We start from the raw sequence: 14257 nt of genomic DNA, 5'->3' as shown, positions 1-14257 counted from the left end.
ACTGAAACTGTCTTTTGGACCTTGAACCGTTTGGTTCCCTTTGAAGTCCATTATATGGAGAAAAATCCTGGAATTTTTTCATCAAAAACCTTCATTTCTTTTCGACTGAAGAAAGAAAGACATGGACATCTTGGATGACATGGGGGTGAGTAAATTATCAGCAAAAGTTTTTAAGTAAATTTTTTATTTTATTTTGACTAAATGCAGAATTTAAATACATAAAACCTTATTATAAAGTGTTTCGAGAATACTTTAACTGCATTTGTTTGTTTTATGCTAAGGGAGTCCATCCAGAGGCAATGAGTGACCTTGTTGTCCTGAAGCCAAAGTCATCTGGGAAGACTGGAATCAAGTCTACCGTATACAGGGCTTACACTGGTAATAAACAACACTGTATGACACGTTGTGTACTCAGCTACAACTCAATGTGTTCAAAACTAAGTTTGTATTAATTTCTTTAGGTCCCCTTCCAGATTCTGATGTCTTGGCTTCTGGTACCAAATTGAGTCAGATCCATCCCCGGCCTTTGCAGGCACACTTACTAGATGTCAAAAATAGTTAGTCCCCTCACAGTTTGGTCCTGTAATTTCCACCCACTACCTGTGCCTGGCTATCAGTTTGGCTGTAATTTTGAATATGTGCCCACACACCATCAATCACTTCATCTGAAGTCTATAAAGGTTACCCATTGTTCCGCTTGTCATATTGAAGAGGCCACAAGAGTACAGTCAAAATGTACTGCTTGGAGACAAATGCGGCAATCAAGGGTTACAGCAAGCAGGTTCCAGGAGGTTAGTCATGTAGTTGGGGATTCAGTATCTCTCCACACCAGCCACCTCTGCTCTGTCCCTAGTGAAAGGTTTTTTTTTTCATCAGCAGGGGACATAGTGAATTTGCAGTGATCTCAGCTTCTGCCAGAACATGCTGATATTTCTTAAAAAAAAATAAAAATAAAAAACATGTTAAAAAAAGATTCTAAGCTGGGAAAGAGCACCGGCAAGGCCTTTGTTTGTTTATATGAAGAGATTTATTTTATTTGCATTATTTAATTCATTTGGAATTTGTTTTTTATATTTCAATTTAGTTTTGTTATTTGACAAAGATATTTCAGTTTCAGAAAGAAATGTGCAGCATTTTGTGAGAAATAATAAAAGAACACTTTTTCATTTATCTTTCTTAAATCTCATTTTGTACAAACAATCGTGAGAAAATCGTATTGTGAATCGTATCGCGAGTTCAGTGCATCATTACATGCCTAGTAAACACACAGATTATAACCTATTTATTTATTCCAGAGACTAGCTCTACGAACATGAAAACCAGTGATAGATGGGCCTCTTAACCTTTAGGCAAGGCAAGTTTATTTATATAGCACATTTCATACACAATGGTAATTCACAGTGCTTTACATAAAAGAAATTAAAATAATCAAAATAAATCAGAATAATGAAAAAAATTAAAATAAAATACAGTAAAACAGTTTGGAATAAAAACAAAAAACAAAAACTGCGGCTGGCATAATAGCTAAAAGCGGACACTCCATGCTTAGAGTGAACCCTTGGTGTTTCTAGCTGATGTGATCCTAATGATCTGAGCGATCTGTTGGGTTTATATTCAGTGAGCATATCTGCAATATATTGAGGTCCTAACCCATTAAATGATTTATATACCAGTAATAATACTTTAAAATCAATCCTAAATGTAACTGGCAGCCAGTGTAAAGACCTGAGGACTGGTGTGATGTGTTCATATTTTCTGGTCCTGCGTTCTGTATGAGCTGCAACTGTCTTATGGTCTTTTTGGGAAGGCCAGTGAGGAGGCCATTACAGTAATCCACCCTGCTGGTGATGAAAGCATGCACAAGTTTCTCTAAGTCTTGACTGGAAACAAAGCATCTAATTCTTGAAATATTTTTCAGGTGAAAAAACGCATGGGAGACAATCCAACGCGACTTTGGGCGGACCAAGCCAAACATAATGTATTTTTGCTCCTTAAGCCCCTTATACATTCAATCCAGATACGTTCAAAGCGTTCACAAACTAATTCTTGCCGCTGTAGATAGATAGATATTGATTCCACTGTATTAATCTTAATGAAATGAGTGATCTCTCTATACGATCAAAATTTATTTTAAACTTTATGGCGCCATTTTAAATTGCCAAGCCATTTAAAACTCATTCTACTTATTTAAAAATAGTCTCAGACGTTTCAAGGGTGTCATGGGTGTAATAAAAAAATATTTTGCCATCACAATTAAATTTGCTCCTTTTTCTGCAATGTCTTTTCAGAATGAGTTTGCAAGTGACATTTCAGTTCTGCTCGATACGCAAAACTCTTCTCACACTGAAGACATTTGAAAGGCTTCTCTCCAGTGTGAGCTCTTATGTGCGTCTTAAGGCTTTGTTTAACTGTGAAACTCTTTCCACACTGAGGGCAGGTGTAAGGCTTCTCTCCAGTGTGAACTTTCAGATGAACATTAAGGTTTGATTTGTTTGAGCAACTCTTTCCACAATGATGACACATAAAAGGCTTCTCTCCAGCATGAGTTATTACATGATTCTTAAGGTGATTGCTGTCTGTGAAACTACTTCCACACTGACGACATTTAAAACAGTCCTCTCTTGAGTGAATCCTCATGTGGCATTTAAGGGCAACTCTTTGTCTGAAACTTTTTCCACACTGATTGCATTTGAATGGCTTCTCTCCAGTGTGAATTCTCATGTGGGATTTAATTGTTGCTATATGTGTAAAACTCTTTTCACAGTGAGGGCAGGTGAAAGGCTTCTCTCCAGTGTGAATTCTCATGTGGATATTAAAGCTTGCTTTTCTAACGAAAAATGTTCCACACTCTTGGCAAGTGTAAAGGTCCTCTCCAGTGTGAATTCTCATATGGGCTTTAAGTCTGTATTTTTGAGTGAAACTTTTTCCACACTCTTGGCAGGGGAATGGTTCCGCTACAGTGTGAATTCTCTCATGTTTATTAAGGTTTCCCTTTTCAGCAAAACTTTTTCCACACTGTTGGCAGGAGAAAGGCTTCTCTCCAGTGTGAATTCTCATGTGGGCTTTAAGTCTGTATTTTTGAGGGAAACTTTTTTCACACTGTTGGCAGGTGAAAGGTTCCTCTACAGTGTGAACTCGCCTGATGTGTCTTTTAAGGTTTCCTTTTTCAGCAAAACTTTTTCCACACTGTTGGCAGGAGAAAGGCTTCTCTTCAGTGTGAATTCTCATGTGGACTTTTAGGTTTACATGTTGATTGAAACTCTTTCCACATTCTTGGCAGGTGAATTTACTTCTAGCTCTTGACTTTTGTGAGGAAGTATTTTCAGTCTGTGAGCAAATTTTTTCTCCAGTTATGAAATTATGATTTTTATACTGATCTGTCTCTTCCATCGGGTCTAGGGTGAAAAAAGATAAATGAACCTGTTTAATGGCACAAAGCAACAGACATCAAAACATTTGGACATTTAAAGCATTAAAACCAACATAAAGCAACTAAACCAACAATATAAATCCTATGCCAACTAAGCCACCAGAAGAGGCATTACCTGAAATCTCAGAACACATATACACATACCTCTGAATCTAATCAAATCGTACCATGACATGTAATAACTAACACTGCATACTTTCTAGATAGCCATGGAATAATACATTTGACGTAATCTTCTTTTGCAGATCCCTAAACGTAGTGCGACATTGGGAGATTATTGGGTCCGAAACAACATACTTGGCTGGCTGAATTTGTCTATCTAAAAGAAATCCCATTTACTTTCTTTTTTATTTTATTTTAATAAAGAATTGATAAATGAGATCTCTGATTGTAGTCCTTTTAAGTCATTTATACAATTTTTTCATTATACAGTATCTGTACGAAGCCTGGTTTGAGCTAAACTCTGCAGTTCCTCTAGATTTGAGGAACCCTGATCAACCGTTGATGGTTACCAAACAGAAAAGATTTGATTCTAAAGTTAGAATCTTTCCAGACTAAAATTTGTAGGCCAAAACCTGGAAACGACTTACCATTTTAGCACTTCAGTTTGTAGTGTACCAAAGTTAATGGGTTTTTGTTTAAATGGCTGAAAAAAAGGTGTGGTAACACAAGCTCGAAATATCTTAACGTTTTTTTCTACAACATTAAATAAATCAGTATTACCCTTAAAAAGTTGATGGAAACTTTGTGATGGTTGAAGTCGTGAGACCGTGGTGTAGATTGTTTATAGCCCACCTTTAGCTTTTTACTTCTGGGGCTGCATTTAGGCTTCAAAATTCATAAAAGGTGTGTTCATCTGTGATAATTATCTTAGGGGGCTTTTACACTGGGCTCATTTGCTGCGGTCCGAGCCCATTTGCACCCCGCACAGCGTTGGTCTGGTTTCACACTCAGGCCCTGTTTACACGAAGGGAAAATGCAGATATTTCCCTGCGGTTTGGCCTCTCATTTACACGAAAACCCAGTTTTTATCACAAAAAACAATTATTTCTAAAAACTCCAGCCAAAGTGGAGATTTCTGAAAACGCCGCTTACGTGTTGTCGTGTCAACTGGGAGAAACGGCATTTTAGGTTCTTTCGTGGATTCTGATTGGCTTGCATGGCTTTATCCATCTCCCTACACTGCCGCCCATAGGTTTGGCATAGATATGATGGTGCTCGACGGCGTATTTATGCGGGTGTGTGCACGATGTTTTTATTGGAAACGGAGAGGGGGAAAATATTCGTTTCTCTAAATACCGGGCTTTGTGTAAACGTGGCCTTAACATGATTCTATCGAACCCTGGTGCGTTTGTGTGCATATTACATCATCGCAAACGTGCACGGCACGTGATAGAAAGCAGAACACGGGTCAATATTTTGTTTTTTTATTAATTCGCTGCTATTATGCGCAGTTGAGTGAACAATACAGGTTTAATGTGCGTGTGTCACCAGTGCTTGCAAACGGACTCTTTTGAGGAGACAGTGGATTTCCAAATTTGGTGCCCTGATTTTACGTGCAAGGCACGAGTACACTGCAGGCTCACTCTCGCTTGTATCCAAGGTAAAACATCAACACCATCATCCCTTACAAGTGTTTAATTTAACTGAATACATCACAAAAGGCTAAAATGCATGCGCAGGTTAATTTACTCCCAGAACAAGTCCGCACCGGAGTGCTACTCTCACATTCACGCGAACCGCGGCACAGTTCAGGAGCAACCAAACTCAGACCACCTCCTCCAGGTATTCTCTGGTTCGGTACCGCAGTACACACCCGGGTCCCATGACAGCGTTCACATTAGCAATTTTTCATACAAACTGTGCCCCGTTACGAACTACACTGCCAGTGTGAAAGCCCCTTTAATAGACAAAATGTGCAAGTATCAGAAACTTTTGTTGATCACAGAGCTTGTTTTTAGCGATGATTTGAAAGCCTGGTGAAATCCTATTGGGTGTTTGTCAAGGGAAACAGTGTGACGCAAACGACCTACAAATTTTACCTTTTACCTGCACCACTCTATAGAGCTAATCATTTAAACCGTGCACCACTGACCATTTATCTGCTCTCCCCAGAATATAGACGAATCCGGCGAAACTACCGGAAGTAAGCGGGCGCCATTACTGAGCTGTTGCTGGGTAGCGTTGCGCCATTGCCTCCTATTGTTTTAGTTGCAACTTGCGTCCACTGGAATTAACAGCCCGCAATTTACGACTGTCACTAACGTTACAACGTTACCCCTTGTATAATGTCGAGTGGGTAAACAGTTTCCGTTATAAATTGCTTCAATGGTGGCAGTAAAATTTAAATTTTGAAGAGAAAACACTGTGAATACCCCGGGTCGACTGCCCCTGTCTGGTGCCGTACGGTTTACAGATTTCCTGGGCGAGTACAAGACGTGGACATTCACGTATAATAACAATTATTTAATGACATAAGTAAAAAAAATATAATAAATATGTGATATAGTGATCAGCAAAATCTCCTCTCTTGCTATTTTTTCTATTCAATTAACATGCTATGGTCATTAAATGGCTTTCCTGAGCTAAATGTAACGTTATGTGACATAATTGTTCTCCTGCTGTTATATTGACCTCTTTCCATGGTTTAAAAACACTAATTGGTCGATATTATGTATACTTTCTAGCTGTAACGTTACCTTACCCTTGCCTGTTGCAATGTGAAAATGAGATAAATAATGGACACAAATGGAAAACATGAATTTGTTTATTTGATTTCATTCATTTATTTATTTATTGTTGCCAAATGGACAGATCTTTTATTATAGTTTCCTCGTTAGCAAACGTTAACCTAGCTAGCTTGCCAAGCTATTTTCATAAATAACGTTAATCTGTAAGATCGTTTGTACCTTCATCTGTGACTGGAGGCCACTGCAGTCACAGATCAAACCAACAAGTCATTCTGCCTGGCTGTAGCTGTCATCGAGGGTGCGTTCGCGTTATCACCGAGGTTTGTTTCATACCGGTGCACATGTCTATGCCTGTGTAACAGCTCAGTAATGGCGTCGCCACAAGATGGCAGCCTACACAGAACGCTCGTCGGATTCGTCTATAAGTTTCATGTGATTACTTTTCCTGTTGTTTTAAGGTTTTCAGGGCTCTAGAGTGTGACCAATTTTGTGCGACCAAAATTTTTCCTAGGACACACCAGTGCACCTAACATTCTCGCTTGCATGATCGCATCCGCTGAATCTCCACAAACGAGTCTTTTGTTCACCTTGCACGCATGGTTGGATCATATCATGGTCTAAACCAATCAGAGATAGAGATTGGGCTGGTCTTTGCCTCTGATTGGCTGTGGTTCAGCTATTCCTGTAGGACTAAAATGCTCTGTGCTGTGTGATACGAAATAAATTGCGACCTAAACGTGAGAGAATCAGTTATGGCAATCAGCAGCAGAAGAAACAGACGACGAAGAAACTTTTAAAAATGTAGGCTATTTTTTAGGGCTAGGTAAAACATATTCTCATATTCTTATTTTTACGAACCCATTGGGCTGTGCTGTTTTCAGTTGATGAATAAATGGAAGATTGTAGCGCGCATCTCATCCAATAAATCACAATAATCTTTGTGCTTTGTTACTATTGATATGAAACAAAGTCTCAGATTTCAAATTAGGTAAATTTTCTTACGAAAATCAAAAACATAAATAGTGTTTTGACGTCGTGGCGTGAGATTGCTCTGGCTCAGCTCAGCTCAAGAGAAGCAGCAGATCTTCTCTTCTGCCGGAAGCTGTGTTCACAACACACTCGATCAAGCGACACGATACCATTCACGATACGTTGGCGACTGGATGGGGCGTGTCTGACGACGCAACAAAAATGAGAAATTTTTTAACTTTATGCAAATGAAGAGCGATTTTCGCAAGCGACAACCAATAGGAGTGAAGTCAGTGGAGCGTGAGCGAAATAAACATGAACGAGCATCTGAAAGTGTGTTAAAAGATAGAGTACAACTTATCGAAATCCGTATCTTTCGCATGGAATCGCTCAATCAGTGTTTGACGTGGAAAGACGTCAGTAAAACGTTTGTAAACAATGTAATGAAACGTCACATTTACCTCAGAAAAAACATATCCAGTGACCATAAACTCGTTAGCTAGCTAGAAAAAATAACTCTTGTGGAGCATTTTGCCAAATATATGGACCATATTACATATTCATTATTATAATTTTTTAATGTTTTTCAATATTTAATGCATGTTGTTTGAAAAAATCTGGCAAGTTTTTTATGCAGCCACCATTTAAATGTTTATATTTCATATAACATTATTATTATAAAAATAAATAAAAGTGTAATTTAAGTGTTTGTGAACAAATCAGGTAATTTTTACCTTCAATATTATAGTAGGCTAATGAAACATAGTGGGCTACAACTGACTCCCAGTCTACAGCATTAGTTGAGATTTAATTTCCTTGAGAAAATTTGCCATGTATTGTACCTGATATCCAAAATAATCAATATTGAATCGAATTGTGAAATTTGTGTCAATACCCTGCCCTAACTTGAACAATGTAAAAACAGCACTTTAATTTTTTTTATTTTTTGAAAAAGATTTATAGATTTATTTAGAGTATAATTGTGCTAAAAAAAAAAAAAAAAACGACATCGTATTCTTGTTTAAAGCATTTACATAATATATATGAATATATGGAGCATGATAAAAAGGTGACCTTGAAATTGTGGCGTTAAAGGCGACGCAAGATGAGGAAAAATTTGAGCGCACCTAAATAAAAGTTAGTCTGGAACCCTGGTTTTTGTCATGGTAACAGTTCAGTAGTTGTTTTCACATATTTTAGTCAGGTATCGTATCAAAGTCATAATTTTGATATTGTAACAACATGTAAAAAGTACGATTTTGTTAACTACTTATGCATAATTAAGAAATCAATGGTTTTCATTACATTTAATTCAAAAGTAGTTGTGTTTAAAGTCACACAAATAATAATTTAGTTTAAGGCAGCTTCCATATTTTTCCAAATTGAATGAGTTCCCAACATGGAGTAAGGAGCTTCTCATGTGCGCTTGAAGCAATGTGTTTAGCTGGTCATGTGGTCTCAACATATTGCTAAAATATTATTAATTCCTAGAGCTAGATATTTTAATAAGGATCGAAAGACTGAGTTCAGCTTTGAGAATGAAACCAACCTTTTTGGTTCTCAGTATCCTCTTGTTTCACTCTGAATGTTTCTTCAGTCGTCCTTTCTTCACTCTTCTCTTTAATAAACATCATCATTGTTTGTTCCTCAGTATCTTCTTGTTTTACTCTGAATCTTTCTTCAATCTTCATGTCTTCACTCTCCTCTTTAATAAACGCCATTTTTATAATAGTGCGTCTTGTAGATCTCAGTCGCTTCAACAGGGATTTTTTTGTGTGCTTGGACAATCTGTAATGATTAAGGAGAGAATAAGTAACAGAAAGAAAAAAAATGGGGGTGGGGGGGGGGGGTGCACAGGCATAGGGTACCATCAAATAGGCTACCATCAAATACACACGTTACTTACACTTATTATACATATATAAACACACATTATAGACACTTATGGTGTTGTGATTTAGAATATCCACTTAATGGTTTGTAGATCATGTTTCATAGATTACACGTTAATCAAAACATTTGCTAATTGTGTTTTGGTTGCATTTTAGTTTTGACCAGCAGGTCTCGTCAGGGTGCGGCGATTCGAATCACTGAATCATTTTGCGTGATAATTGATTCAGTTGACTCCTGAGTTTCAAAAAGATCCGTTTCTTCATCTCTTTTTGCCAGTGACCGAATTCTTATTCATGATAGTATTCATTCACTATGAGACGCACTTTTCTGTTTGTGGATGCGCTATAATCACGAAAAATAACGTTCATGAATATGAAATAATGCATTTCAGTGTTGCATTTAATGATTAAACTTTTGTTTAACAAAGTTAATACTAGCAGATCGTTTTGCATTTATTTAACGTTACACGCTTAAAATACAAACCTTTCTCCAGCCGAATCTCAGAAGGAGGAGCGCGGCGCTGTTTTGTGACGTCACACCATCTCTACAAAATAAAAGTCCTGTTCACACGCTAAATACAGACATGTGCATAGAAATTCACATACAAATAAACCATACATCAGATGTATTCGGAGTTGAATTCATGGTGAAATATATATTTAAATGCATGTTGGTTAATACTGTGCTGAGAATAACTACGAAAGCCTTTGAACCTCATATGTGAGATCCTGTCTTTTTTTTAGATCTTATTTTTTATATATGTACTATTTTTAAGTAAATAAGGTTTGTCAATTCAATTAAACCATTATTAGGTGAACAGACAAAAAAAAAAAAAAATTGGTAAGATTTTACAATTTAAATGTTCATTTAAGTTCTGCCATCACAACGCAGTATTCCATAATCCATACACATAGTTAATCCATACACATATATATTATACAGGTAAAAAGAAAAATGTTTCAAATTCTACGAAAATTTTTAGTTTGCCAACAATAAATATTAAATAATAAATATTATAATAAATATTATATATATATATATATATATATATATATATATATATATATATATATATATATATATATATATATATATATTGCACTTGGTTGTGCAAGCAAAGGCAGCTGGAAAATGTATTAAACGTGTAGAATACTTTCCCAAGCCATTACATATAGTATTATAAATTCATACGTTTGTGATATGAAGAGTTCAGATGCAAAAACCTCTCAGTGCCATTTGAAATTTTGTTCTAGAAAGACCATTTTTATCAAGCTTGTGTATTTAAGGTCAGCAATTTCACTTAAATGACAATTAATAGGTAATCTTCATTGCCATTTAAGTGTTAAGTGCCATTAAGTTAAGTAACTTAAATATACAAGCTTGATAAAAATGATAATTTTAGAAGAAAATTTCAAATGGCACCTAGAGGCTTTTGCATCTGAACTCTTCATATATAAAAAAATAAAACATAAGATTATCTTTTAAAACCTCATCCGGAAAAAACTTTTTGATGGCAGTTATCCTCAGAAGCTCATCTAGGGAGCGGCCCTTTGAAGTGAGGTACACCACGTGGAGAATGCAGGGATTGATCCCGCTACCTCTCGCATGCTAAGTGAGCACTCGACCATTTGAGATAATTCCCCTCAAAGATTCAGACAGAAGGTGTCCATCGCTCTCAAAAACAAATGGCGTGTATCGATCCTTAGCATGTGTGCATTTTGCACTTCAAGCCATGGAAATGGAAATGTTTGTGGCCAGGCAGCAGCAGAAGAGACACATTTATTGGCTCGTTGGTCTAGGGGTATGTTTCTTGCTTTGGTTGCGAGAGGTCCCGGGTTCAAATCCTGGTTAAATCCATTAAAATGATTTGTATTTAATCTCTTCAGCCTGACGAGGGCAACCAGGATATTTTTGGCAAAATTGTGGATAAGAACAGTCTGGGCGGGGCCGGTTACCTCAGTTGCTTAGAGTGTGGTGCTAATAATGCCAAAGGTCGTGGGTTTGATCCCCGTACAGGACACATTTTTGCTCTCTGGGACCATCAGCTCTGCTCATCTCGAAAGTGACGGACGGTCTCCCAGAAATCTCTGCTGGACAATCTTCCAGTACATCTGTCCGAAATCGCGGTACCTGACAGCCGTTTGTCTGTAAAATCTATCCAATACAATGACGAGCTCCATCTTTAAAAAAAAAACAATTACGAGCTCCATTTTTGGCCATCCAATGAAATGTCAAGGTCCATTTTTCATAGACCAATCACCGCACATGATTGGTGATTTTTAAGCATTATTCCTTCAGATGTGAGCCGTGTGCTTTAACCGACGTTTCAGGATTATTCCCGGCAGGTGCGGACGGACTGGGTTCAGTAATGAAAGGCTTTCAATGACCAAAAATAATTCAGACTGACAAAATAATAAAAAATATATTCTTCTTCTTTTAAATGATAATAATATCATTTAAAATACAAATAATAATAACGACATCCTTCTTCTAAATAACAATAAGCGTCATTAATACAAATCATAATAATAATAAGAATATTACAAATTGTCATGCAATTATTAATGTGAATGAATGGTACTTCACATCACATCATCATCATCACTATTATACATGTGACGTGATCATAGGGACGTGATTCGAGGAGTGTAAGCATAATCCTACGCCAACATATACACCCATTTCTACGCAAGAATGATAAATGAGGGCCAATGTTATTAGTAAAATTACAAGGCTTAAAGTACAAAAATAAAGTAATTTGACAGATCAGAGAAAAAGAACCAGAATTTTTGGACACTGGATTCTTTGTCCTAGGTGTCAGGGCAGAAAAAAATTAAATTCTTACTAGAATATAAAATAACTCTTTCTTTTTATGATGCCCTCTGAATTACATATTTTTTGTTCATGCACAAGCTGACAACAAAAATATTTACTGCATTCTAATCCAAAGGATTATTTTCCTTTTTTCCTGTTCAAAATATTTCCTCAGGTGAGCTCATTGGAGTGCAATATTTGTTGAGGCAGAATAGTCAGCCCCTGGAGGACATGTGCCCTACCTCCGATAGGACCTCTCAGTTGCTGGAGGATATAGATGTGGAGGAGCAAGGGGAAGAGGATGAGGGTTTCATTAATTTGTTGGCAGAGGAAACCACAGTGACAAATCTTCTGGGATTAGATGACTCATTCCTTATAGGTCCACCAGTCCCACCCGCTGCACCACTGCCCAGTGTCCAGACTCCTTCCGCTGCACCACTGCCCAGTGTCCAGACTCTTCCACTGCATCACTGCCCAGTGTCCAGACTCCTTTTGCTGCACCACTGCCCTGTTTCCTGGCTCCACCAGTGCCCAGTGTCCAGAGTCCAGACTCCTTCCGCTGCACCACTGCCCTGCTTCCAGACTCCATCAACTGCACCACTGCCCTGTTTCCAGGCTCCACCAGTGCCCAGTGTCCAGACTCCTTCCACTGCACCACTGCCCTGTTTCCAGGCTCCATCAGCTGCACCACTGCCCTTACCAACACTTACCAACCAACAAGTTGCGACAATTGTGGGTTTGTGGCAGAACCTGGACCAATTTGACAAAGACAGGGTGATGTATGCAGCTCGTCATCAAGACAGGCTACTTATAGGACGTTTTGGGTCCCCTAAAAAGAAAGCTGTCCTGGTAACTCCTGGTGTCGACAGCACAAAGAGATGTGTTTTGGGTCTAAGCGGCTCTCCAGCACAGTGGCCTAATTGTTGTCGCCTTGTTGAAATGATTTTCATAAGGTTGTGTACATAGGCGGCGCTAGGGAGGGGCTAGCAGGTGCTTAAGCACCCCCAAGAAAGACCAAAGCACCCCAATAGCACCCCCAACCCCAAAAATAATATCTGGAAGCAATTATATTTTGGCTGTATAGAAAACAGTTTACTAATAAAAATCAATGTTTTCGTATATTCTAATTAATAAATGATAAAATAATTTACGACAAACGTTTTACTCATTAAACATATGCGACGTCCAACGTCAGGTCATGTAAATTGCAATGTATTAGAATTATTTGGAAAGACAGAGCGTTTCCTTCTGCCATGTAAGCAAACTCGTAATTCTAATTTAGTTTGTGAAAATGAGTAGCCTACATAAATTTACCTCAGCCCGAGGTTGACAACGTTTCAGAATCGGATTTTAACTGTACGGAGTCTGACAAGGAGTCTGTTAATGCGTTAGCCTCAGATGCAGAAATGGCAAAAGTTACAAGGCGTTTCAAATGCACCTCCTTTGCGTAGGTCTGTCCTCTTTAAATGCTGTAATAACCTAATATAAATCACTGACAAACATGCACATGCTCTGATTATAATCATATAGCCTATAGATTATTTTAGATGATGTTTTGTATGCTTTATTTTAGCAGCTTGCAAATTATTTATGCTATCTATGTTGGGGGAAAGTTGTAGGCTTTTGCGGCTCTCGCTTCAGTCTATCGCCGTAGCGATTGGATGTGTACAGGCCACCGGATAGTGTTGGTAAGAACTTGCAATGTATAAATATCAGAACGGCCCTCGCGGCCTCGAAACACTTGCGGCTCACCGGGAAAAGTCCCGACTTGGATTGCCACTCCGCTACTGACCGGCGGCCACAGTATCACTTGTGCTCGTGCATGTCTCATGAAGCTGCCGCTTCTTTGCTGCGTGTGTGAGGAGAAACACAGACCATAGGGAGGGACTGGAAGCGTTTCTTACAAATCTGGAATGCGGTTATTCATAAGTATCAATTCTAATCAATTTAGGTATCGTTAGGTTTTTAATTTCCGAGTATCGTGATACTTTTGAAGTAGGCTTATCGGTGCACCGTGCAACACTAATATATATATATATTTATATATATATAATTGTGCAGCTCCCCCTGAAAATGATCTAGCACCCCCTCAGCACCTGCGTTAAAAAATTTCTGGCGCCCCCCCTGGTTGTGTAGCATCCACTGAAGCCCCAAAAAACAGAGGAAACAATCTCTGTCTAGATGGGATCTCATACTTTGCGATTACAGAAGAATTCGGCAGCTAATACTGAGCAATGGAACGGAGATGAGCGAAACAACCCTTCATCTAGTTGAGGTAAATCAGAGGACCCTTACAACGTGGCACAAGGAACGTTTAAAGGGTCAGGAGGTCTCAGTGCTGTTGCAAAGGCTGGAGCTTCCTGAGGCACGTCCAGCCTGTTTTGCCTCCACAATATAGCCACCAGGTACATAACTACCAGATGCCACCAAACACAGCTGGACAGGCAAAGACAAAATTTAG

At 38.3% G+C, this 14257-nt stretch overlaps 1 protein-coding gene across 1 annotated transcript; it reads right to left on the bottom strand.

Moving 5' to 3' along the window:
• Positions 1 to 1326: 1326 nt before the first annotated feature.
• On the bottom strand, positions 1327 to 9528 carry LOC120465285 (uncharacterized). The gene is made up of 3 exons (XM_039654961.2): positions 9466 to 9528; positions 8639 to 8877; positions 1327 to 3395 (listed from the first exon to the last, which is right to left on the bottom strand). The coding sequence occupies exons 2-3, from the start codon at positions 8808 to 8810 to the stop codon at positions 2254 to 2256; spliced, it is 1314 nt and encodes a 437-aa protein (XP_039510895.2). The 5' UTR covers positions 8811 to 8877; positions 9466 to 9528; the 3' UTR covers positions 1327 to 2253.
• Positions 9529 to 14257: the final 4729 nt, after the last annotated feature.

This window comes from Pimephales promelas, chromosome 24 (assembly GCF_988280905.1).
Source record: "Pimephales promelas chromosome 24, fPimPro1.hap1.1, whole genome shotgun sequence".
NCBI lineage: Eukaryota > Metazoa > Chordata > Actinopteri > Cypriniformes > Leuciscidae > Pimephales > Pimephales promelas.
This window is presented reverse-complemented; position numbering and strand designations above follow the sequence as displayed.

Coding starts and splice junctions, on each gene's coding strand:
- LOC120465285 (XM_039654961.2), bottom strand. CDS start 8,810: ATGGCGTTTATTAAAGAGGAGAGTGAAGACATGAAGATTGAAGAAAGA. Junction 3,396..8,638: donor GGATACTGAGAACCAAAAAG/GTTGGTTTCATT, acceptor TTTTCACCCTAG/ACCCGATGGAAGAGACAGAT.